A 24022-nucleotide genomic window follows, 5' to 3' on the forward strand; every position below is an offset into this window, starting at 1 on the left:
AGAAATGTAGATTATTATCATAGCATGATAATCTCTCTGCGGGAAGTGAACCCTCTGACCCCTGGACTTACCCCTAAATTACCAAGTATGGCTGTGATCTGAAATATTATGATTTTCCCCTGTGGCTAAATGTATAAAGACAGCGAAAACATAGGCTACATAGAGAAAGAAGAGAGAGATATTAATGTGGGTTAAGTAAAAATGTGACTGTCATAATTTGGTTTATAAAAATAAAACACATGTTAAACAGCCATTTAGCTTTTTTTATATATGCATGTGCTTGTACTTGGTTAAACTTAGTTGACACAGGTTATGACTGCCAGCATGCTTAAGGCAACAAAAAATAAATGTTTTAATAAATTAAGATAATAATAAAAAATAAAAATAAATGTATAAAGGAATAAACTGCAGCTCCATTAACTAATCCATTAATTTCCTTAATTCTCAGACATCTTTTAAAAAAATAACGCATACCAAAAAAAAAAAAAAAAAAAAAACAGTTGTTTCAGCAAACTTTAAGTTCATAAAAAATGGTAATTAAGAAATAACTAATAACTACTGTAGGACAAACTTTCCACAACAACATCCTCAGCCAACACACTTGATGAGAAAGGCATGGAGCGCCCTCTGGTGTCTGATGAAGGCTCAGGCAAAAACACCTGAAGTTCATCACTAACAGATCCAATTGATGATCAGTGATCTGCGTGCTGTGTTTTTGTCGATGTGCATAGCACTATTCATATTAAAACATCATAGTTGTTCAATCATTGTGCCAGATATTATTGGATATATTGATCTTGAACGTATATTGTTGATTATTTGCTCATGAAAAGAATTAGGCTACTAAAACGCCTCTTTGTAAACAAACATTAGAGGCCGTGCTGAATCGTTTACTTTAGGGGAAGAAAGGGTGCAGAGAGACTCTCTTCTCACGATATATCACCTGAACAGCGTTTGTGCTGGCTGCAATGACAAGCTGCTATGTCGAAAATGACTCTGTAGCTTCAATCAGTCTGTCTGAATTATCCAGCTCATCATCTGTGTCTGACAGAGCCTGTGTTCATTGGGGTAAGATCAATTCCCTCCTGTACAACGAGCCATTTCGATTGCCTACAGTGTTTTACCTACTTTTACTTGCTGGTTTTTTTTTGTTTTTTTTTTTTTTGTTTTGTTTTGAAAGGTTGTGTACTCAGTGGCTCCGAGAACACAGCTGTCTTTCAAGCAGAAAATGATCTTCTGGAGAATCAGTTTTTCATCAAAACGGTATCAGTTCTTATCACAAACCCAGTTTTGGGCCTCACAGTCCACCTAAACATGAAACATGTCATCATTTACTCACACTCATGTCGTTACAAACTCGTATGACTTTCTTTTTCCGTGGCGTATGCTAATTCAGCTTTCCCTCAAGTGAGCTGCTAATCGTTGTGACTGAATCATTAAGCAAATCCGATTCATTTGAATCATTCTTCAAAGTCAAATCTTTTCAGCAATGCTCATGAACACAAACACAAAGGGTGTTGTTTGTCTTTTTTAATTTATTTATTTATTTATTTAAAACAAATTAATAATGATTTGTTTATACATTCATTTTTATTTAATGCGTGGTGGGCTAAAAGCTTAAAATAATTTGCTGAAGTGATAAGAAACTGTAATGTGTAAGGGCCTGGAACTACTTTTATAGAAGTTTATAAAACTTGTTGATGCTTTTGTCCTTTTGTGGTTTGACTCTACCAGTCCATAATCACTTTCATTATAAAATATTTGAAATGTACCTTTTGTGTTTACGGGTCATTTGCATTTTGTTAAATGAGGGCAAGTAAATAATGACTTACATTTTTGGATCAAATATTAAAAAGGCCTTGATAACGTGTATGAGTGCGCCTGATAACCTACACGCAAATCCACAGTATTTCTTATTACTCTGAAACGGCCTGATTTCTGTTTTCAAAGATATGTCTTAGTGAGGAGGCTGGAGATGAGATGCATATTGTGTCTGTCTGTGACGGTGTCGGAGCTTCCAAACCATTGCCCATTGCCTCTCTCCGCCACTGCATGCCAATGGTGAATATATTATTGTCGCTGATTGATTGACAACTTACTTCTAATCATAAATGTACATGAGTTAATTATTTTTTTTGTCATACTGTATGTTGCAGATCAGTTTTCCTGGTCTGGAGCTCATCCCACCTGTCACCTTTAAACTGTGCTCTGGTAAAGGACCTGTGTTCATCTCTGCTCAGCATATCACATGTAAGAGTTTGCATTAGAATGCTATTCTAATTTCTGTATTTTCCAGGGTTAGGCAAAACTCACTGTTTTGCTCACTGACAAGAAATGCAGGTTGTTAAATGGAAATTTGAATTGGAATGACATTTGAATTGGAATGACAAAGATTGCACTGAACTACAATTCATAGAAATTGATCATGGTTACACAACAGAGGAGTTTCCTTAGGCCAACACAGTTTTTGCCACAAAAATTAAATAATACAAGTTTAATTCAAAACGGTTTGGATTTTTCTAAAGTGTAGTTGATTACATAAATTTCGAACTATGAAAATAAATAAAACTAATTTTAATTTAAAACAATACAAATAAAAATTTTGCCTTACAGCACTACAAAATATTTCTCAATTCAGATAACTGTATAAAAATAAATATTGACCTTAAAATTAGTGGTGAAATGGATGATATTGTAATTTTCCGCAGTGCTCCACATGTATGAAAATGTTTATTTAAAAATAAGAAAAATTCTAAATAATAGTAATGATAATAATAATTCTTAAATTCAAATTTGAATTACAAATCTGCATGCTCTTAATATCAATTTAAATTTACTAAATTATTAAATTGTTAATCTATGGTATTTGCTTCTGCTGAAGACATCAGCCTGCATTATTTCAGCTTATTTTTTTAAATGATCATGTTTAACAATGGAATTCCTGGTGTAAAACTACATTACCCATGATGCTGTACAGAAAAGGAACCCCCAAAAAAGCTCTTTAGCTCCTCCCACTCCCATGAATCACTGCGAAGTAATCGAGGAGGGCTGCGTGCCAGTCCACTTTTAGACACGCACTTAAACTTCCCTAAGCACTTCTCCTCGGGGGAATCCCTGCCGCCACTTTGAAGTGCGTTCCACTTCGTGAAGTGGACGAGGGAAGTTTATATGGACAGACCCTCGATTTGACGATTGTGACGTCAATGCATATTGCATTTACCCCACCACAAACCACTCTATGATATATTAATTATTGAAAAAAATAATAATAAACAACTCAAACAGACCTATATACGTGTAGAATGCTGCATTAAAGGACAAGTTCGGTATTTTACACTTAAAGCCCTGTTTACAGATCGTATCTGATGAAATAGAACGGTTAAGATTAAAATTTGGACACATGCTCCTGTCCCGAGAATTTTAGGTTTATTTCGCTTTTGTGGACCTATTTTGCCAAACGCGTCACACCCGTGATTCTTCCGTTGAGAGCTTGAATAATAGACACTCCAGCCCAGTTGGTGGCGATAATGCACCTTTGCCAATTGCAAGCAAACCACGGGCATTTCATTGAATACACAGAAGAAGCAGAAGAAGAAGCGGCGGAGTAATACCGTAAAGGTGCTGCGGTCTCACAGCACGTCCTATTAAGTCAATGGAGTTGGACAAAAACTACGATAAAACCTGTTGGAATGCATCTTTTTCAGCGATTTTTGATGGAACATATCAGTGAACACCCCTGACCACTCGGTGAGTTTCACGTCTTTGTAAACGAAAGTTTAATGTGTTTTTAGGACGGAATCTTCCAGTGCATATAGACAACCATTGTGGGGGTGGGGGGGGAGCGAAATAAACCTAAAATTATCGGGACAGCTGCATGTGTCCAAATTTTAATCTTAACCGTTCTATTTCATCAGATACGATCTGTAAACAGGGCTTTAAGTGTAAAATACCGAACTTGTCCTTTAAACAATTTCATAAGGGAAAAAAATTTAATAATAAATCAACCCTATAGTGGATTCCAAGTGGTCAAGGGCTTAGCACGTTCCAATTCAGCCTATTGCAAAGGTTCCGCCAGTAGTGGGCACTCATGCAACGTAAGCAATGACGTACATCCGAGTGAACGAGATGGAGGGAAGTTAGTGAGTGAAGGGCATGACAATTTTGGACTGGAACACAGCCTAGATCTCCCTGCGCTCAAAATACTTAAATGTCTGCATATATAGGCATATTCTGCAATAAACTTAAAATAAATTATTTTTACATTTTGTCAACATTTGTAAATGAGAAGTTTTATAAATCCCTATGGGATAAATGAATGGAGAAAAAAGAATACTTCTGGAACCAGCACTGTTGCATTCTATTCAATTTTGAATGGTGCTCAACCATGCTAAATATTAATTTCTACCTTTTTGCAGTGAATCCTATTGAAATGACTGAAGGAGAAGAGGATGAGGATGGTTGAATGCCAGTGATGAGAGCTTATTTTGACAGTTTGAACCATGGATCCTGTATGAAGACTGTATGCACCCTATCAATGTTTGTTTCTAAAGCATCATAGCAGTGCTCAGTGTTGAAAAACTGTATTAACTTTAAGTGTTTTAATGCTAATGAAAAACAGTAAGTCTTGTAAAATAATAAAATGTGAGTGTAAATAATACCACAATTTTATATGATGTATTTTTCCTCATCTGTTGACTGAGATATGCATACCTTATAAAACACAAAATGTAAAATAAAAAAGACACAACTGACTCAAGAAATAAAGTATACTGTGCAGTAGGAACAGTTTATGTGACCTGATTAATCTGTCCTTTGACAGAATGTAGTTAATTGTAAAATGACTTAGCAGTGACCACCATAGATGAACTAGCTTGGTGGGGGTATGACATCATGGCTTATGGCAGAGCTTACAGCGTTAATGAGCCGTTGCTAGGAAACAGTCACACACCTAAGCAACAGACAGTAAACAAACCGTTGCAGGTTGTCATTGACAGATCTGGAGAATGACTTGTGTTTACAGTGGGAAAACAATGTAATGCACCAGCACGAGATGTCTACTTGTTCTGTGTTTGATGGTGCAGTCTTTATATCATCCGAGATGAAGCTTACAGAGGATTTCAAGCGAGACACACACCCCAATAAAGTGAATCTAGCTGGAAGGGGTGAGTGATTTTATTAGATCTGCCACAAACTGGACACGGACTACTACCTATAATGGTTAAATTAAAGACCCTATAAAATCAAAATAGAATTTGAGCTCTTTTGCTCTTAAAGAGATAACGTTAGTTCACCCAAAAAATGAAAATTCTGCCATCAATTACTCACCGTCAAATTGTTCTAAACCTAAGAATTTCTTCTTCTTCTGAACATACTGATATTTTGAGGAATATGAGTAACCAAACAGTTGCTGGTCCCCATTGAATCAAAATGAGAATGTGCTTTATTGCCAAGCTTGTTTACACACACAAGGAATTTGTCTTGGTGACAGGAGCTTCAGAAAGTAACTTAGAGACATAGTGCAGACATGTGGGAATTACACAGTGGAAATGAAATATAACAATAATATAAGAAACAAAAATGTACATAATGCAATATATTGCATATAATGTATGTGTGGGGTCCAAGGAGATTTTCTTAGCCGTATCCTCACTTTGGAGGTGTAAAGATCGTGGGCAGGGGGGATCTAATAATCTTCTCAGCCGTCCTGACTGTCCCGTTGTAGTCTCCTGATGTCTGATTTGGTAGCTGAACCAAACTAGACAGTTATACAGTAGATGAACACAGGACAGACTCGATGATGGCCGAGTAGTTTCAGCAGCTCCTGTGGCAGGTTGAACTTCTTCAGCTGGTGAAGGGAGTACAACCTCTGTAAATAATGGTGTTGCCCAGGAACCTGAATGTCTCCACTACTGCCACAGTGCTGTTCATGATGGTGAGAGGGGGAGTGCGGGGGGGTCCACAATCATTCTTCATTGTTTTGAGTGTGTTCAGCTCCAGGTTGTTGTGACTACACCAGACAGCCAGCTGTTCAACCTCTAGTCTGTAAGCTGACTCATCACCGTTTTGGATAAGGCCGATGACTGTCATCTGCCAACTTCAGGAGCTTGACAGAGGGGTCTTTTACAGTTCATTCATTGGTACTCAGGGAGAAGAGCAGTGGAGAGAGCGCACAACCCTAGGGGGCGCCATTGTGAGAGTCCTGAATGTGAGTTTTCCCAGTCTCACTAGCTGTTGTCTGTCTGTCAGAAAGCTGCATGGGGATCCAATGACAGATTGGGGTTGGCACAGGGTCAGTTTGGCTGTGAGAAGATCAGGCAGGCAACTGAAGTCCACAAATAAGAGTCTTGCGTAAGTCCCAGATCTATCGAGATGTTGCAGGATATAATGCAGTCCCATGTTTACTCTGTAGGCAAACTGAAGAGGATCCAGCAAGGGTCATGTGATGTCCTTCAGGTAGGCCAACACGAGTCTTTCAAATGACTTCATGACCTTCACTGACTTCTGTAGTATAGGAAAAAAAAAATACTATGGAAGTCAATTGTGACCAGAAACTATGGTTACCCACATTCTTCAAAATGTATTATTCTGTGTTTAACACAAGGAAGAAATTCATACAGGTTTAGAACAACTTGAGGGTGAGTAAATAGAATTTTCATTTTTGGGTAAACTATCCCTTTAATTAAGATCATTGTACACCTGAAATGTCAGTAATACAGGACAATGCACCAAACATATTTATGATGCATCTTACACTAGTACCTTAATACCATTCACTTTGCATGAGCAATAGCATTTTGTTTTATTGTAAAAACCATTCCATTCTCAAATGATTTCATAGGTCATTTAAAGGAATACAAAAAATGACAACTCTTACATATTTCTCACTTCAAAACATTGCCTGTTTATAATCAAATGTACATTTCTCTCAATTACCAGAGTATGTTGGAGAACATGGACACACCACATGGCTTCCTCTTGTACGAAAAATTAAGCAGCAAATTGCCACAGACCCGACTCTAACCCCAGAGTACCCACCCATCCTTGGGATCCCAGAATTCACCCAGAGAGCAACCGAACTAGCATTGGGCAAAGATAGCCCCGCCATTGTTGAAAGCAGGGTAATGTCCTTTAATTATTTTCAGTAACCGACGTCAGACTGTGTAGACCAACGTGATCAACAACGACTTGCAAGCTGAATACACTGATAGCACAGAGGCTTGGTACATATCCAAATGTGTAGTTTGTTTGTAGATAGTGTAAAGCCGGTCGTCTTCAACACTATCGTGAAATGTCAGTACAAGCTGTAAACTGCATATAGATTTTTATTATTGAACTACGGAGAAGATGTGACGCAAATGGATTAGTCACCCACGTCAAACATTAGAGATATTGGTGCAGAATAGAAACTAACCTCCACTGATCACTTCACTATTTTTGAACTGATTAACATGATACTTTAGTGTTCATATTCAGGCCTGACAAAAACCCAGTTTTCACATTTCTGTCAACCTTAAGCATTTCAACCAGACAAGCAACAAGCAAATCCACATGATTTAAAAGAGGAATATAATGTCATGTGCAGGGACTTAAAGTTGTTGAACAGAAATTGCAACTTTTGGTTTCTTTTATAAATAAATTTGACATTTGGTCATTCTCATAAAAAAAAGGTTTCTCCATGATTGTCCCCCAGAACTGTCAAAACTTGTGACATACAAACAAGCTCAGGTGTCTTATTATGGTGAGTCTGTTTTTCACACAGTCAGGAGAGTTCAAAGGAGACAACATGTGCCCACAAGCTCAGTTGTTTGAGTCGAGATGATTTTGAAAGCAACTTCCAAAAAAATTATATCTTTGATCATTAAAATGCATGATTATTATGGATGATAAAGTGTTTGTCTAAAATTGACAAAAATCACCATAAAACTGAAAATGCAGAAGCTGTTATTTTCCATATGCTGAAAACAAATGTTTTCAATTTCAATTGATTGTTTGACCGAAACAATCAATTACAACTTGCATGCTCAGTGTTCGAAGTGGTGGGTGAGGGGGTTCAGAAAGTAAAAAATGAGGTTACGCTACAGATTAAAATATAGATGTGCCGGTACCAGTGCGTATCGGCCTGCTTCAAGCACTGTGCATGGTCTGTTCGTTTAATAGTCCCATAGCAGATCTCAGCAAATACTGAATACTTAAATGTTGAGCAAGCAAGTCAATCAGTGCCATGTAGTAAAACAGTCTTTGCCACCCCTGTTCCTACACCAACAGTGCACATTTTGGATGTCTCCCTTATCTGACCCATCTATTTCTGGTCTAAATTATCCCTTATACCTTTCAAATTGTATTATTTGAGGGGACAGCCATTTGTAGTGGTGTCCGAAACCATGAGGATGTTAACGAGTGCACTTCAATCCCACAATGCACCGCGATAATAAGTTCAAGCTCAACGGCTAGAGTATACCCATAATACACTTAGTGTCTGAATTCACTCGCTCGTTTTCATTCACTCCTTCGTGGACTATAGTAGTGGAGTATATAGGGAACAGTGAATGAGGGTATAGGCGGCTATTTCGAACACAACATTGGAGTCTCTAGTATTGAGCTGATGAGTTGAATCAGGTGTGTTTGATTAGGAAGAGTTCGAAACTGTTAAGTGTTGGTGTGCCTCCAGGAACAGGGTTTAGAAACACTGTAGTAAATTATGTGATTGATAGCATTGCATTTAAATGACCTATAAGCCTGTGCAAACTAGAGTTTCATGATTGAACTAGATATTTAAACTTTTAAAACTACACTTATGTAGACCTTGCTTCTTTTTTTTTTTTGCTTCATCCTTGCGTTTTTAAGGCCAATTTACACTATTATAGTACGTTACTTCTCAGAAATTCCACAAAGGTGTCCAATTGGCAAAAACAAATTACGATTAACACAAAAGCGTCTGTTGCCGTCGTTCGGTGCAGTGTGAATTGACCTTTAAACACAAAAACACGTTCTGTGTGAATGGTTCCTTGAAGTATCTTGCACCAAGACACCCAAGACTTCGACTGGTGCCCCTCCAAAACATTTGTTACATTACATCCCTCTACCCGTTATTAAATGTTTTTGTTGTTGTTTTAAAAGTAAATCAGGATTAATAATAATAATAGCCACTTTCGCCAAATAAATGATAATCTTCACATTCTGGTTTGGCAAAAGGGTATTTGAGCCTCATTGAGGGGATTGAGGGGGTACACACTAAGACAAAAAAAAGTTGGGAAATATTTTTGTTGTGAATTAGATTTAGCCTACTTTCCAAATCACCAACTCAATTTGACATGTGTTTGGAAATGTGGTAGGTGTTTGGCGTCCAAACAGTTGGAAGTACCGGAGCAGTGCGTCTGGGCGCTGAGTTACTGAGATCCTGGTTCTGTTCAAGTTCTTCCTGGAGTGGACCAATCTTGCTCTCCTCTCCCTGTGATGGTGGGTACAAAATGTGCAAATGCCATAATGTGGATTATTTATTTATTTTTTATCTAGAAATTAAATTCTAATGTTCAGTAATTTCGGACCAAAAACTGAAGATGAACCGTACAAGTATCTGAGCTTAGCCTTTGAATATGCAGTCGTAGCACATGTGGCAATCTCTTTGTCGTTTCTTGAAGACTCACTGACAGGCACCTTTAAGGCAGCGAGGATTGAGGATGTGCAACATTATCGGTACTGGGATGCAGAATCCAATGATGTGTGTGTGGAAAACATGGTGCATGACTTGGAGAACGCCCCGGAACGGTGTGTGGTGGTCCTGTTTGCTTCAGGCCACCATCCCACTGGTGCAGAACTCTCTCAAGAGGACTGGAAACGTGTAGCTGAGGTCATGATGGTATGGTCTCAGAATGAAACAAGAAATCGAGCTTAAAAATTAACATCTTTCTCTTGAATTATTTAGAAAGTTCATTATCAGGTGTGTAAGCCCAGTTAGACCCTCAGGGTAAGATCAAATATACTTAAGCCTCAATGAACCTCTCACCATGAGAATGAGAGAATTTTTAAACACTTTCTTTCATTTTTTCTGATCCATAATTCAAGTCTCTATGCACTTGTGTTAAAACAAGTAAATAAATATCTGGTTAAAGGCCCCAATATACATCAAGCGAAATAGAAGAATGAACTGATGTGGCGTCATTTCATGTTTTCTGATCCATAATTCAAGTCTCTATGCCCTTGTGTTAAAACAAGTAAACAAATATATGGTTAAAGGCCCCAATATACGTCAAGCGAAATAGAAGAATGAACTGATGTGGCGTCATTTCAAACAAAATCAGTCCAAAACAAAGTTGTTGTTTTTTTAAGTTCATTTTGGGAGTTCGAAACAGCTTGTCAAAGCAAACTTTCTGGAAAAGTTCATTCCGGCTGCTACACATCTTCATACTACCAAGTGTCCATGGCGATTATGTAATAGGTAGGTGTGCAATGAGGCTCCGCCTTCTTTCACATGGAAATCTGCTCTGGTTCATTTCTTCTGTTTAATCCATTGAGGTCAGACGTTCACGAGTAAAAACATGTACTGGACAGCCGCTTTATGATAAAAAATTAAGTTGTACTTCTGATGAAATGAGACACTGACACTATTTTTCATGTTTAATACTGCAACGTTGCTTGATTATAAGCAATCTATTGTATAAAGTTCTATATATAAATAAACGTGATGTGACTTTACTGGAGTGCCGAATTGCATAGCTCGTGCAAACATATCCACGTTGCAATGATCAGTTGTTTTACTTATGCTTTCTTTAAAATAGGCTTGCCGTTTTCTCATTATTGTTGTGTGCTCAATTTGTTATTGAGAGGAAAGCGCACAACACATATTTACATATTCATGTAAATATCTCAGCAGTCGTGTGGGCGGTGTGGGGATGTTCGCTAACGTTATATTGCTGCTCAAGTATTTTGAATTTCGTTTTACCCCAAAGCGAAGAACGAAAAAGAACTTCGCCATGAGTATATCGGGGCCTTAATACATGCTATCAGATGTATACTGACCATTAATGGATGGTGTATTGCTTTGATCTCATGATTAGTGTATATATAGCATAGTTCCAGCTTTTATCACTAATAGCCACAGTGTGGGTCAGTAGCATTTGATACAGTATATAATGATTCCTTGAACGAAATTCCTGTTATCTGGAAGTCTTTCAACCCCATTTTTTCTCTTTCTCTTGATTAGAAGCGGCAGTTGTTTCCCTTCTTCTTGATGTCTGCCCAAGGCTTGTGCAGTGGTTCACTTGAGCAAGACGCCTGGGCTGTTCGTCATTGTGTGTCTTTGGGGCTTGAACTACTCTGCGCTCAATCTTTTTCTTACAGCTTTGGCCTCTATGGTGTGTTTACTGTTCCATTTGAAATTGTGTTATAGTTTAAATGACAAAAAAAAACATGTCTCAATGTTAAGCTATAGATTACTAGAAGCTAATAGACTTTTATTTTGGCTAATGACATTGACAGGTGAGAGAGTGGGGCATCTTCTCTGCGTGTTAAAGCAGAACATGCTGGCCGTGCAATCTCAAGCTGAGAAACTCGTTCAGACTCTTTGGTCCTGTCCACCGATGGAAGGGGCCAGGGTGGTTGCCACTATATTAAGTAATCCTGCCCATTTAGTTGAGTGGTAAGACTTATTCCATTCATTGATGCATTTTAACATGATTCAAATGTTTATTTAAAGGGGTCATGACATGGATTTTTATTATTTTAATATGTTACGATGTACATACTATGGTACAATGATGTGTAACTATTCTTTGATGTCTTGCTCTGGAGGAAGTCATATATAAATGCATTTGCCGGTGTGATGTCACAAATCCCACAATATCCAAATGAGCCATTTTTGAAGCTTAGTAAATAAATGCTTTGTTTATAATGAGAACGGAATTTTAAACTATGAAATTTGCAGGATGTTTTTAATGGTACAAAGCCGCCTTATATGTCAAACGATCAAGGCAAATTAGATTTTTCATGTCATGACCCCTTGATGTTCGTACATTCTTTGGATTTCAATTCTGGTCTAGCTTGTTTTCTAGTCTTGCTTTCTAATAAACCAGTGGCCGGTTGCATAAACTGCTTAGACTAGTCTCAAAAGTTATTCATCTTATTATTTTTTCTTTATGGCTGGTTCTTACTTTTTAAAGTTAGTTACATAAAAAGGTAGATCGGTCTAATTTTAATCAGAAAATTATTATTTATTAGGACTGATTACCTCGTCTTGCTGCTAGTTCTTAAGACACAGTCTTAACATAGGGGCAAAGTGTATGCAACTGGCCCCTGGCATTTTTGAATGCTGAATATTGTTAATTCTGCGATGAACTGCTAATGTTCCTCTATTGCAAGTTGCTTTGGATAAAAGCATGCTAAATGCTTGAATGTAAAAAAAAAATTCACAGCATTTTATGATGTAATGTCCTCACAAAGTATTTGGATCCATAAGTAACACTTTAAATGCATGAATGCCACTGAATTACAGAACATACACAATGTCAAACCAAGAGGCATGTGCAAAACAAATACAGCAAGATGCTTTTTCTCAGAAAAAAATTAAAGATTTTTTATCAAGATGCTTTCAATGTGATTTTTAGTGGATGAATGAAGTCAGTTCTCCTCAAGTTCACACAGGTATCCTATAATCAGGTAGTTCATCACATTACATTTATGAAAATTATTAATAATTTGTGTTAGTTTTGAACAGTACATCTATTGTTTTATAATTTAAAACATGTATTTTTGTGGAATGATTTACTTAAAAAAATATTTTATTATCTCTGCATCATGCCATTTACTTTGACATGTTACCATACAGTACAATGCAAAGACATTCATACATTTTAAGTGTGGCTTAGGTATCTAAACACACGTTTTATGCACTTTTGTATTAGAGCATCTGATTGTCAGTCTCTTTATATACCTGCCTGAATAGGTTAGTTTGTTATTGACCATAGCCATTTAATTTAAAGGGTTAGTTCACCCAAAAATGAAAATTCTGTCAGTAATTACTCACCCTCATGTTGTTCCAATCCCATAAGACTTTCGTTCATCTTCGGAACACTAATTAAGATATTTTTGATGAAATCTGAGAGCTGGCTCACTCCTTCATAGGCTGCAAGGTAATTGATATCTGCCAGACCAGAAAAATTATAAAGACATCGTTAAGGAGTGAGCCAGCTTTCAGATTTCATAAAAAATATCTTAATTGTGTTCCGAAGATGAACGAAAGTCTTACGGGGTTGGAACAACATGAGGGTGAGAAATTACTGACAGAACTAACCCTTTAAGCTTAATGTGCAAAAGCAATGTGAAATCATTCACTCCTGAAATAGCCATTTAAAATGAAGAACATCTCGATCTGAACTCGATCACATTACACTTGTGAACAGGCATAAATGCGGTAATGATTTTGAGAAAAACAAATGCCCAAGGCTTTCTATTATTTATGCAAACATTCAGCTGAAATTAAAACCTGCTCTTTTTATTATTCAGTAAATGACTGAGTCTGAAGTATTTTCTCAGGCAGGAGAGTGTGAAGGGCATTGCTGAACACTGCATGCTAATCCGAGAACGTCTGCGTGAGAGACTGAGGCTTTTGGGTGGTCCGGGGCATTGGGATCACATAACAAAACCTGGAGGGCTTTATTGCTGCTTTGGACTGAATGGTGAGTTCAGCATAACTACTGCTAATATTCAAGGGCAGGACTTAGGGGGCTGGGGGCCCCTGGGCTTGAGTTTAAGTTTGGGCCCTACTTACACTACAAACATCATTATGGAGTAGCACAAATTACACACAAATTTAAATATGCTTTGAGGTTTCTAGAACAATTAATATGCAACATGCCTATAGTCAAAGTTTAGTGGCAGGCTAATATTAAATAGTCATTATAATACAATACAATGCAGAATGTGCTCTCTCGGTTGAGAGAAGATCAAAACTCTAATAATAAAGCCAAGAGAAGTATTTTTTTTTAATTCGTTGTCATAGCTATCTGTCCTCTTATGTCAGATTCTTAAATTTAGTCAACAAATTCAATCAGAATGCAAAGACACTGTGTATGGATATTATGACCAAATAAAAGGATGTGGTGTCAATAAAATCCATTTTTGGATTGACACAGGCTGTTTAGACATGGCATGTATGGATTTACACAGCAAATTATAATTGCATAAATTATGTTAAGAGATTCATGTTTTAAATGTAAAAAATGTAATGTAGAAATATGAAAGAATGAAATAAGTCTAGGCCTTCTTTTTAACTATATGAAACTAACACCGCCAGTAGCAGAGCCATAGAGAGAGAGAGTTGCGACACTCTTTGATGTCGCCGCTATGGCTGTCACGTGGTTCATGTAAGCCCCAATAGTTCCAAAACGTACGCTGGCTGTCATGTTCTTCTATGGGACAGACAGCAGCGATTGCATTATTGAACGGTAAATATAAAATAAAACACACACCCAAGTAATTTTTCAGCTGTTATTGCATTATTGCATTTTGTTAATGTCAGTTTTGCATTTGGAGATAAGTTTTAGGCTATATTTTTGGAGGGAAAAGCTTAGTGTTCATGTTCGCATGGGTAGTAGCACTGGCTTTAGCGGCTCTAACTTAACTTTTCCATATCATTCATCTGATGATGGACGTCTCATGATATTTATTTTAGCACAACTGGGCTGTATTAGGCTATTGATTCCCGTGATTTTGCTTATAAATTTTGATTCAGCCATTAGCCTACCTTCATGATCACGCAAGAGGTCTGCCGTGGCGGTCCGTTCAGAATTCGCTTAGAAGCTAGCTCACTTCTTCTGATGAAAGTGGCCACCCCCAGGACCACAACGTGAAACATGATCATGTTAAGACTAAGAATATTATTTTAAGATTAAGGCCATACACATTATCAAAACTATAACAGATTAAAAACGAATTTAAGCATGGCTGATACAAATGGGTTTTCAAATAAAATATTTTTTATTAAACAATGACAGACAACAAAAATGTGTGCTTGTGTGTGTGAACAAGAAAAACAAAAACCAGGGGCAGGTGATCCATGAAACAGACAGGACTGGTGATGGCCATAACAATCCTAAAGGTCCAGCATTGTTCTCACAAGCCGCTTCACTCAAGACAATAATAACATATTGAAAAGTTAGTATATCCCAAAAAATGTAATTAAATAAAAGTTGCTATAAAGGTGGTAGCGATTCATTACCGAACTCTTAGCTGACGAAGTCGCGCTAGCTAACTAACGTTAGCTAGCAGGCAGTGCTTGAAAATTGGTTGAAACAACCAACATAAAATATAAATAATTACGCTGTGCATGTACAAATGAAGACCAGTATAAGCATCGCAAAGGGCCTCTGATACAATATAGACAGTTGACAATTCAAAAGAGGTCGATATTTCAGCAACTTAACTCTGGAACAACTCGACGCGCAGCAATGTAAGTGAATGGTGTCCAACGCCCACATGACAGTGTTTGGAACTATTCCGATCTTCATATCCCGGAAGTAGGCGGTTAAAAGCGCCGCCATTATTTACAACGGAGGTCTATGGGAGTGTCGCAACTCTCTCTCTCTATGGTTCTGGCCAGTAGGTGGCGGCAAGTCTCCATCTTAATGAGGGAGTCCTTTATTCAACCGATTCGTTCAAAAATCCTAATTCGTTTAACCTAGCAAACGACCGTATTTATGAATGGGTAGCCTAATTGAATCATTTACTCGTCTGATTCTGTCAAAAATGCAGATATTTTGAGGAACAAAACACGTGTTGCTCGGAGGCACAGCGGTTCTGCTGTTTGTTCTGTTTTCTTTGACGGACCAAAAACAAAATGTTACTCAGTAACTTTATTGAACTGTTGTATAAATCTCACATTTGCGATTGTGCAGATGTTCGGAAAAACAGCACTCTTGCTGGTGTGATAACTCACATACCATATCAAACGGGAACTCGTTAGGCCTAAATGTTTTGTAGGCCTATGCCTATTCCTACATTGTGATGGCAGTGGAGAGCGCTCAAAACTCTCCAGAGCACATAATTGAGTGAAAAAATGTATAGAAATTATTCTCGGTAAAGTAATGAGACGTGAACATATGAGAATTTATCAAGATTTTTCTTAATGTGTGCTCTTTTGGATTAAAGGCTAATTGAAGCTTTTTTAAAGTAGCCGATCGTAATGGAGCAGATGCGGATCAACACGCATGCTTTTTTTTGTGAAATAAAGATAAATATCAGGTTGCGCCGTTTGATTATGGCCTCGAAGCTCTCAGTCGGAGGATATTAATTTTATTCCATGCTCCCCTCCTTCTTTCAAACTATATCATTTCAAACTACTCCGTTAGCGCGGAAAGACGCGTTCGGCGCATGCGCACGCACTACAGTGTATTTGATTTTATTTTCAAGTGCTCAAGTCACTACTTTGGGCTGAATATAGCCCTCGCTCGCACATGGCCAGACAGTGGAAATACGGCTAATAATTTTTGGATATCTGGCATACAAGTTAACCGAACAAAACAAACGAACGAAAACGGGTAAGGGAGGGGGCCCCCTACTGGGCGGGGTCCATGGGCTGCAGCCCAGTCAAGCCTAATGGTAAGTCCGGCCATGCTAATATTACAAGGGGAGCTCAATACTACAGTATGCATTTAACACTGTAAAGCAGTAATGAATTTCATGCTCTCCCTCAGCTCAACAGGTGGAGTTTCTGATTAAGAGGAAACACATCTACTTGTTACCCCACGGGTGTCTAAACGTTAGTGCCATTAACAGCCGTAACCTGGACTACGTTGCTGAAGCCATCCATCAAGCCATGCACTCTCAACTCTGATCTCACATCATACTCAAGCTGACTGAAACCCTTCATCTGTGATATGCTTTTCATCAGTTATGCAGTGCGAATTTTTGTCTGAATCTTAAGTAGGCATATTTCAAATATATTCATACCGTGTACTGAGAACAGTAAAACTTGTATTTACCCGCAGCCTCGTTTGATGTCACTTATCAAGCAACATTCTCACATTTCCCTCCCATACAACACTCAGAAGTGTGTTAATTAGCAATTTCTCACATCAGTATTCTAAACATTTAATGGCATGGTCTTACCATTTTTCTCATCTAAAATAAACTGTATTAAGCATATATTTGCCTCAGATTTTGATGATGCATTCGTGTTTGATGAGGAGAGAGCCACAAAAAGCAGTTTCCACATTTGAAATCTGTAGCCTGCTCGTGATATGGCATGTTTCATTACATTATGGACATTAGCCTATTTATTCATGCTGTTGCATTCATGTTAAAGGATACAGTTCACCCAAAAATTTTAATTTGTCATTTATCAATTATATTTTTTTTATTCTGTGGATCTTTTTTTATTTGATTTTTTTCAGATGTATTGGTTACCAACATTCTTTTGTCACACAGGTTTGGAGTGACATGAGAGTGAGTAAATGATGATAGAATTGTCATTATTGGGTGAACTAACCGTTTAACTGAGCTCATACTGTTCTGATGTTAACACCCATAGTTCTGAGATGCTGGACATCATGGCAGTCATCATATTTGGTTCCTCCCTGTCGGCAGGAATGTAAAGGGTTAACAGACCTTACATTACAATTTAATGAACATTACCACCATTGGCATTTTATCACTGGGTGATAAAAGTGAGTAGACCATTTTATACTTTTTCTTTTTATATAATAATAAAAATTCATCCAAGGCAAAAAATGATAAGAATGATCTTGAATGATAATCATGCAAAATGTGCACAGCGTACAAACAACTAGTTACCACATTATTTCTTATTATTGTTCTGAAAAAAAAAAAGAAAAGAAAAAACATGGTCACAACCCAGCAAAGCTGTTCCAGAAGCTATATCTAGTTAATCGTGACAGACCAAGATAATGTGTCCTTCCACATTAAAATATTGTGCTCTAAGACAAAACTGCAATGAAGACAGAATTGATCAAAACAATTCCTACAGGAACAAACACAACTTTACTTACAGTAAGAGGTTTCAAAACATTTAACATTAATCAAAGGAAATTACCTTTTTAGCAATTTGAACTAAATGTTTTTAAGAAATCAATATGCCTGTTATACCTAGAAGTCAGGTCTAACAGTATGTTACCTTTGCTAGTCTTGCACGGTCGTGCTCCACTGATAATTTACTGCTTTCTTTGTGGTGACAGCAGGGACAGCAGCATGTCGCCCACGCAGTGACAGTTCAATACCGTACAAATACATCTGTTGAAGACAAACAATCACAGCCGTTCTGACAGCTATTTCCTCCACATGAGTTTAACTGCCTCGGATGATGAATCACAGCTCCTGGCAAATCTTTTTTCCTGGTTAACCATGAATTGCACACATAATACAGTGTAAGAATCATAAATGTTGTGGTTTTCAGGATCAAAATTCAGGATCATCTTTTTGCTCCAATATTTAACAGTATAATACAGTTTATTCCAATCCAATTGGCTGTGTTCCAAGAGTCATCCAGTAACAATGGAACCTTGATGATAGTATGTGATTATGGTCTGCGTTGAGGTAAATAAACCTTAATCAAGGTAGATTTTGAATTTTAGGGTGCGGAGGCTGATGTCATTTTCATAGCTGTTTTATGGAGTTTTTGTTTACTGAAAGTGTTTTGGAAAGATGAACAACTAGCATGTTGTTAAACCACAGTACAAATCCATTGTGTTGTACTCACAGCCTCATTTTCATTGCTTTCAAAAAAAAAAAAATTTTAAAGTAAAAAAAAAATGTAAACTACATTTATTCAGCTAGTTTCTCATTTTTATTTACTGTAGTTTAAATAAATGTATACAATAACAAAAACAGTAACCCTTTATTACAGTCTCTTTCAGTTAATTGTCGGTTCTCATTAACATTAGCATGTGTTTTAGATCAGGCTGGTTTTACTCCTGCGTTTATTCCCTGTTTCCAGAATATTGTTATTAAAGTCTATCTCCTAGTATTATTCCTCGTCTTTGTGTGCCTCCTACCACGTTCCATGACAATTAGCTCATGAGTTAGATTATGTTTTTGCTTTAACAACTTATTATCTGTAAAAAGTTCTCACTTTAGATTATAGGTCACATAAAATGACATTAAGTGCTTTAAATCAAACGTTTATTAGAGATGAATTGCATTGATATAACCTTAAATTATAAATATACACTATAGTATCGTTTAGGGCTAGCGTTTGCTGTAAGGAGATAGAATCTACATTTTGTACAGTATAAAAAACATGAAGCCTATAGAGAGGTGCGTGCTTGCATGTGTCTGTGTGTGTGTGCGTGTGCGTGCTCTTAAATGTATTTGTAAACATTTTAAGGAACACTGAATATGAATGCAATAAATGTCTAATAAAGGATGGTTTAAAGCACTTTTTTAATGACATTTTCCCGTTTCTAACCTAATCTAAAATGAGAACTATTTGCTCTTAATAATCAATAAACAAGTCCTTTACTATGAGCTAATTAAACGAGAATATTTGCGTTAATTACAGTGACAATGAATGAAGAACTCATTATTTAATATTTAACATTATTATTGATCTGACATCATTTTTTGCTGAAGTGCTTTATAGATGAAATTAACTAATTTAATAATTGCTGACCTTTCCAACAAAACTGAATCAACATTGAACAGACTTCAGCTGAACAACAGACGAAATGCATCATTTTCCTGTTATCACTGTAAAGCTGCTTTGAAGATCTGTATTGTATAAAGCACTATATAATAAATGGTAACATGACTTGACTATTTGTATATAGGTTGCCTATTTATATATGAACAACATATTAACAAATGTAGCTATGCATAATATGAACTTATAGTTTGTTAATGATTTGGTAAGTACTTTATTACTGTATACGTATCATAAAGTGTTACCACTAAGACATAAACAAAACAAAAAAATCATGAATAAAACTATATAGGATCTAGTTAAGAACTGAAACTCCATTATTGTTTTGTTGACAAAGGCTGCTATAAAGAAATATCATGAACATGGGATACTGTGCTCTTCTGCTGACTTTTTATTTGTCGTTTTGCCCTCACCTATAATAAGTTTGAAATGAACCATGTCACATGACACAAACTGGATGGATATTAAATCGATAAGATGGTCAACAAAATAAAAGTGATAGGGGGAAAATGGTGTACGGGCAGTACCTTGACCTTGAGCGGAAGTACTCAGGCATGTCAATCATTTCTCTCCAGGCTGAGATATGAGTTCACAGCGACACTTAGAACACAGAAACACGCCATCATGGAAGAGTGCTCTTTGAAAACCAGGCAACTAGAAATATCTGCACATTTCAACCTTTGTTTCCACGCATCAAGCACAGAAGAAAGCGGAGAGGTAATATGTGTGCTCTTGTCACGAGTGGTTTATATATAAAGACACAATGTATAATTTTCATGTTTCATGAGAAGCATAGCAGCTTTTTTGTAACACTTTGATGGTGCAAAAGTCGTTGCTGTTCTGACCTTGTGTGTACTCGATGAGTGTTGCTAGCTCAGAATTGGATGCGTTTCATCAATGACATGTCACTGATCTGTCAAGATTTTCCAGGTATTGTAAAGCGCAAGCTACAATTCTGAAAACACATTGAATTATTCAGTGGAATTGTAAGTGCAGGCTGCAAACATTCACCTCATGAGATGATTCATCAGCAAGAGATTTTAGTTTGAAGAACCTTTCATTGGCAGCATTTGCTTTCATTGGAATAGTTTATCAAAGAATAAAAAACACTGTCATTATTTACTCGTTCTCATGTTGTTTCAAACCTGTATGATTTTCTTTCTTTGTTTCTTTCCAAACAAAAGGAGATGTTTTGGATATTGTGCTAATTGCTTTTTGCCAAGCAATTATGAAATAGCTTTAAAGCTTGAAAAAGACACAAAAGCCCCATAAAAGTACCATAAATGTAGTCCATGACCATATGACTATGTATAATATTCCATGTCTTCTGAACCCATGTGATAGCTTTGTGTGAGAAACAGATTTTACATACAGTCCAGTTCACTACAGTTCAAAAGTTTTGGGTCGGTAAGATTTTTCAATGTTTTTTAATGAAGTCTCTTATGCTCGCCAATGGTGCAATTTATTTGATTGAAAATACAGTAAAAACAGTAATATTGTGAAATATAATTACAATTTAAAATAGTTATTTTCTATTTTCATACATTATATAAAATGTATTCCTGTGGTTGCAAAGATGAATTTTCAGCATCATTACTCCAGTCTTCAGTGTCACATGATCCTTCAGAAATCATATAATATGCTGATTTGTTGCTCAAGCAAGATTTCTTCTTATTATCAATATTAAAAACAGTTGTGTTGATTCATATTTTTTAGGAAACTGTGATATTGTGGGAACTATGATATTCTACTTGTGTAAACTGACTGACTGAAACAGGATATAAAAAAATGACATGACAGCTATCTTGCGATTCACTAGCGACTACACTAAAAGTTACAGGACGTTTAGTGGCAAAGAGTAAATTCGGTTTCACTTTATTTTTATGGTCCCTTTAACACATTCTGTTGTCTAGAAGTAACATTGGACCTACATGTCTACTAACTCTCATTAGAGTATTAGTAGAGTATTAGTAGACTGGTAGGGTTAGGGTTAGAATAAGTTGACATGTAGTTGCAAAGTTACTTATAGTCAGTAGAGTGTAGATCACAATAAAGTGTTATCAGATATTGGTACACTAATACTCTAATGAGAGTTAGATGACATGTAGTTGCAAAGTTACTAATAGTCAACAGAATGTTCAAAAGGGACCATCAAAATAAAGTGTTACCGTAAATTCTTGAGACTAAACTCTCTGAACAGAGTATCCTGTTTGTGGTCTTAAACACAGCTATTTGACAGTGCGACAAAACACGTTTGGGACTGTGTTTGTGATCCATGTACAGAGAGTTTAATTTTGTAAAGGGCAGTTCAATGAGAGGAGTCTTTCACAGAATGAAGTTTTATGTAACAAATTTCGGGAGGAGCACGTTCAGGTAATCAACCAATCAGCACAAGAGGAAGCCGGTATAAATACAGCCTTCCCTCACCTCTGTCCCATGACAGTTTCACAGCATCCCTCCACTACCCCATCACCTCACTCTTGGCTGGTTTGGTTTTCTATCTCAGTCCAAAAAACTAAAAAAATTCCGAGCTCGGAGCCCGCTCCCAGACAGCACGCCAAACATGCATAAATTACTACATCTGATTTCTTATATGTGTGAACTCGTTAATTAACAGTTTAAACAAACAAAAATCAAAAATATGTACTTACATTTTTTGTTAATGGATGCTTAGGTCTGTAACCAGGCTGTTTTGAGCCAGTCACCTGAGCCATAAATGTGACTAATCACTGTGGTGCCGCATGAAAATTACATAATCACAATGCTAATTGGCAGATGACACTACAAGAACATACAAAGTCACAAATCCCATAGTGACTATCCTGAGCTGTGATGTCAAAGACAGCAGACAAATGAAGATAAGAATCCATTTCATGCTTTTAATGCCATAAATTATAACCAAATATAATTTATATGTAAATTTGCACAAGTGTATTCCATTAGAATATGCTTTTCATATAGCCATCAGTGGAAAAAAGATGCTTCCATTTTTCAGTGCTTTTCATAAAGGCCACAATGTACACAAAGAACAAACTGGTGTGACGTAATTTCAAACAAAATCAGGCCGGAAAGTAGTTCATTTGGAGTTCGTTTCAGGAGCTTGAATAAGCTTGCTAAAGTAAACTTTATGGAAAAGTTCGCTCTGGCTGGTAAACTACCATTGGTCCGTAATATGTACCGGTAAGCATGCCTTCTTTGACGTGGCTCATTTCTTCTGTTCAGTTCGTCATGGTCAGATGCAAGTAAAAGCATAAACACACTGGAGAGCGGTTTTATACTAGAAATTGAAGTTGTAATTCTAACTGAATTTCATGTTTAATACTGTAAAGCTGCTTGCTTTAAAAGGGTCATGAACTGCATTTTTATTCTTTTATAGTGTTTCCTGTGATGCACTTATAATGTTAGTTTGATTTTTACATCAGAAACTGTCCATTTAGAAATAAAAGGTCATTTCTAACCTGAATTTAGTCCTCTGATTTGAACACTTTTTTTTTTTTTCAGGGGCATGTCTGCTGTGAGACTTCAGTGTAAACGCCCACTGCTATTGGCTAGATCTACGAACATCTTGCATATGAAACAAGTATTACATGTGAAACTCTCTCGAAATTTGTTTTACTACATTTTTACTATTACAGCTAATCATGAAAAGTGTTGATAATAGCATTATATTTAGGTCTAATCCTGTCGCATTAAAGGCTGCAGCGATGAGCATTGTAGCCGATGACAGACATGTCTTGAGGGCATGAATGCCGTGATCTCAGTTATTGATAAACTAGCGCCATGTGATTGACAGCTCCAGCGATTATAAAGGGAGTGTTATTTAATTGCTTTCTGTACATAATTTAATCAAAATTTAAATAACAGATTATTTTCATGCTAGATCGATTTACTGATGCATTAACATGAATCATATCAGAATCACTGATCACAGATTAGGAATTAGAATTAACACAGGTACTTACATGTTGTGGCATAACTGTCGGGTCTATACCTTACAGTAAAAGACTGTTTGCAAAGCCTATGCCGAAATGCGACTGGTTTCCCAAAGAATCCACAGTGAAATGTACCAAACAAATAATAGTTATTGAGAGGAAAGTGCACAGCACTTGAGAGGGAATGCTCCTTCCAGCAGTGTGAGTGGTGTCGGGGTGTTCACTAACAGTGAATCGCTGCTCAGGTATTTCAAATGTCTTTTTACCCCTAAACGAGGAACACAAAATAACTTTAGTATATTGGCTCATTTTGTCTGTGAGTAGGCCTATTGTATATCAGGGCCTTCACGTCACCATGAAATCAAAATTGACCATTCTTTTTTTTCTTTTTCTTAATGAAAATTGCAGTATTTATTATGAATATTTTATCTATGCAGATAAA

General features: G+C 36.8%; 1 protein-coding gene across 1 annotated transcript; it reads left to right on the forward strand.

The window, feature by feature from the left end:
* The first annotated feature begins 759 nt into the window (after positions 1-759).
* LOC309512860 (aspartate aminotransferase, cytoplasmic-like) lies at positions 760-17357 on the forward strand. Its single transcript, XM_082188581.1, has 13 exons — positions 760-1068; positions 1181-1263; positions 1951-2061; positions 2157-2250; positions 4416-4457; positions 4968-5162; positions 6937-7118; positions 9333-9456; positions 9639-9856; positions 11201-11351; positions 11476-11635; positions 13528-13670; positions 16686-17357. Exons 1-13 carry the CDS (start codon positions 969-971, stop codon positions 16823-16825), a joined length of 1743 nt encoding a protein of 580 aa, XP_082044707.1. The 5' UTR covers positions 760-968; the 3' UTR covers positions 16826-17357.
* Positions 17358-24022: the final 6665 nt, after the last annotated feature.

Source organism: Leuciscus leuciscus (assembly GCF_965113295.1).
Source record: "Leuciscus leuciscus genome assembly, chromosome: 13".
In the NCBI taxonomy this organism is placed as follows: domain Eukaryota; kingdom Metazoa; phylum Chordata; class Actinopteri; order Cypriniformes; family Leuciscidae; genus Leuciscus; species Leuciscus leuciscus.

Coding starts and splice junctions, on each gene's coding strand:
- LOC309512860 (XM_082188581.1), top strand. CDS start 969: ATGACAAGCTGCTATGTCGAAAATGACTCTGTAGCTTCAATCAGTCTG. Junction 1,069..1,180: donor CAGAGCCTGTGTTCATTGGG/GTAAGATCAATT, acceptor TTGTTTTGAAAG/GTTGTGTACTCAGTGGCTCC. Junction 13,671..16,685: donor TTGCTGCTTTGGACTGAATG/GTGAGTTCAGCA, acceptor GCTCTCCCTCAG/CTCAACAGGTGGAGTTTCTG.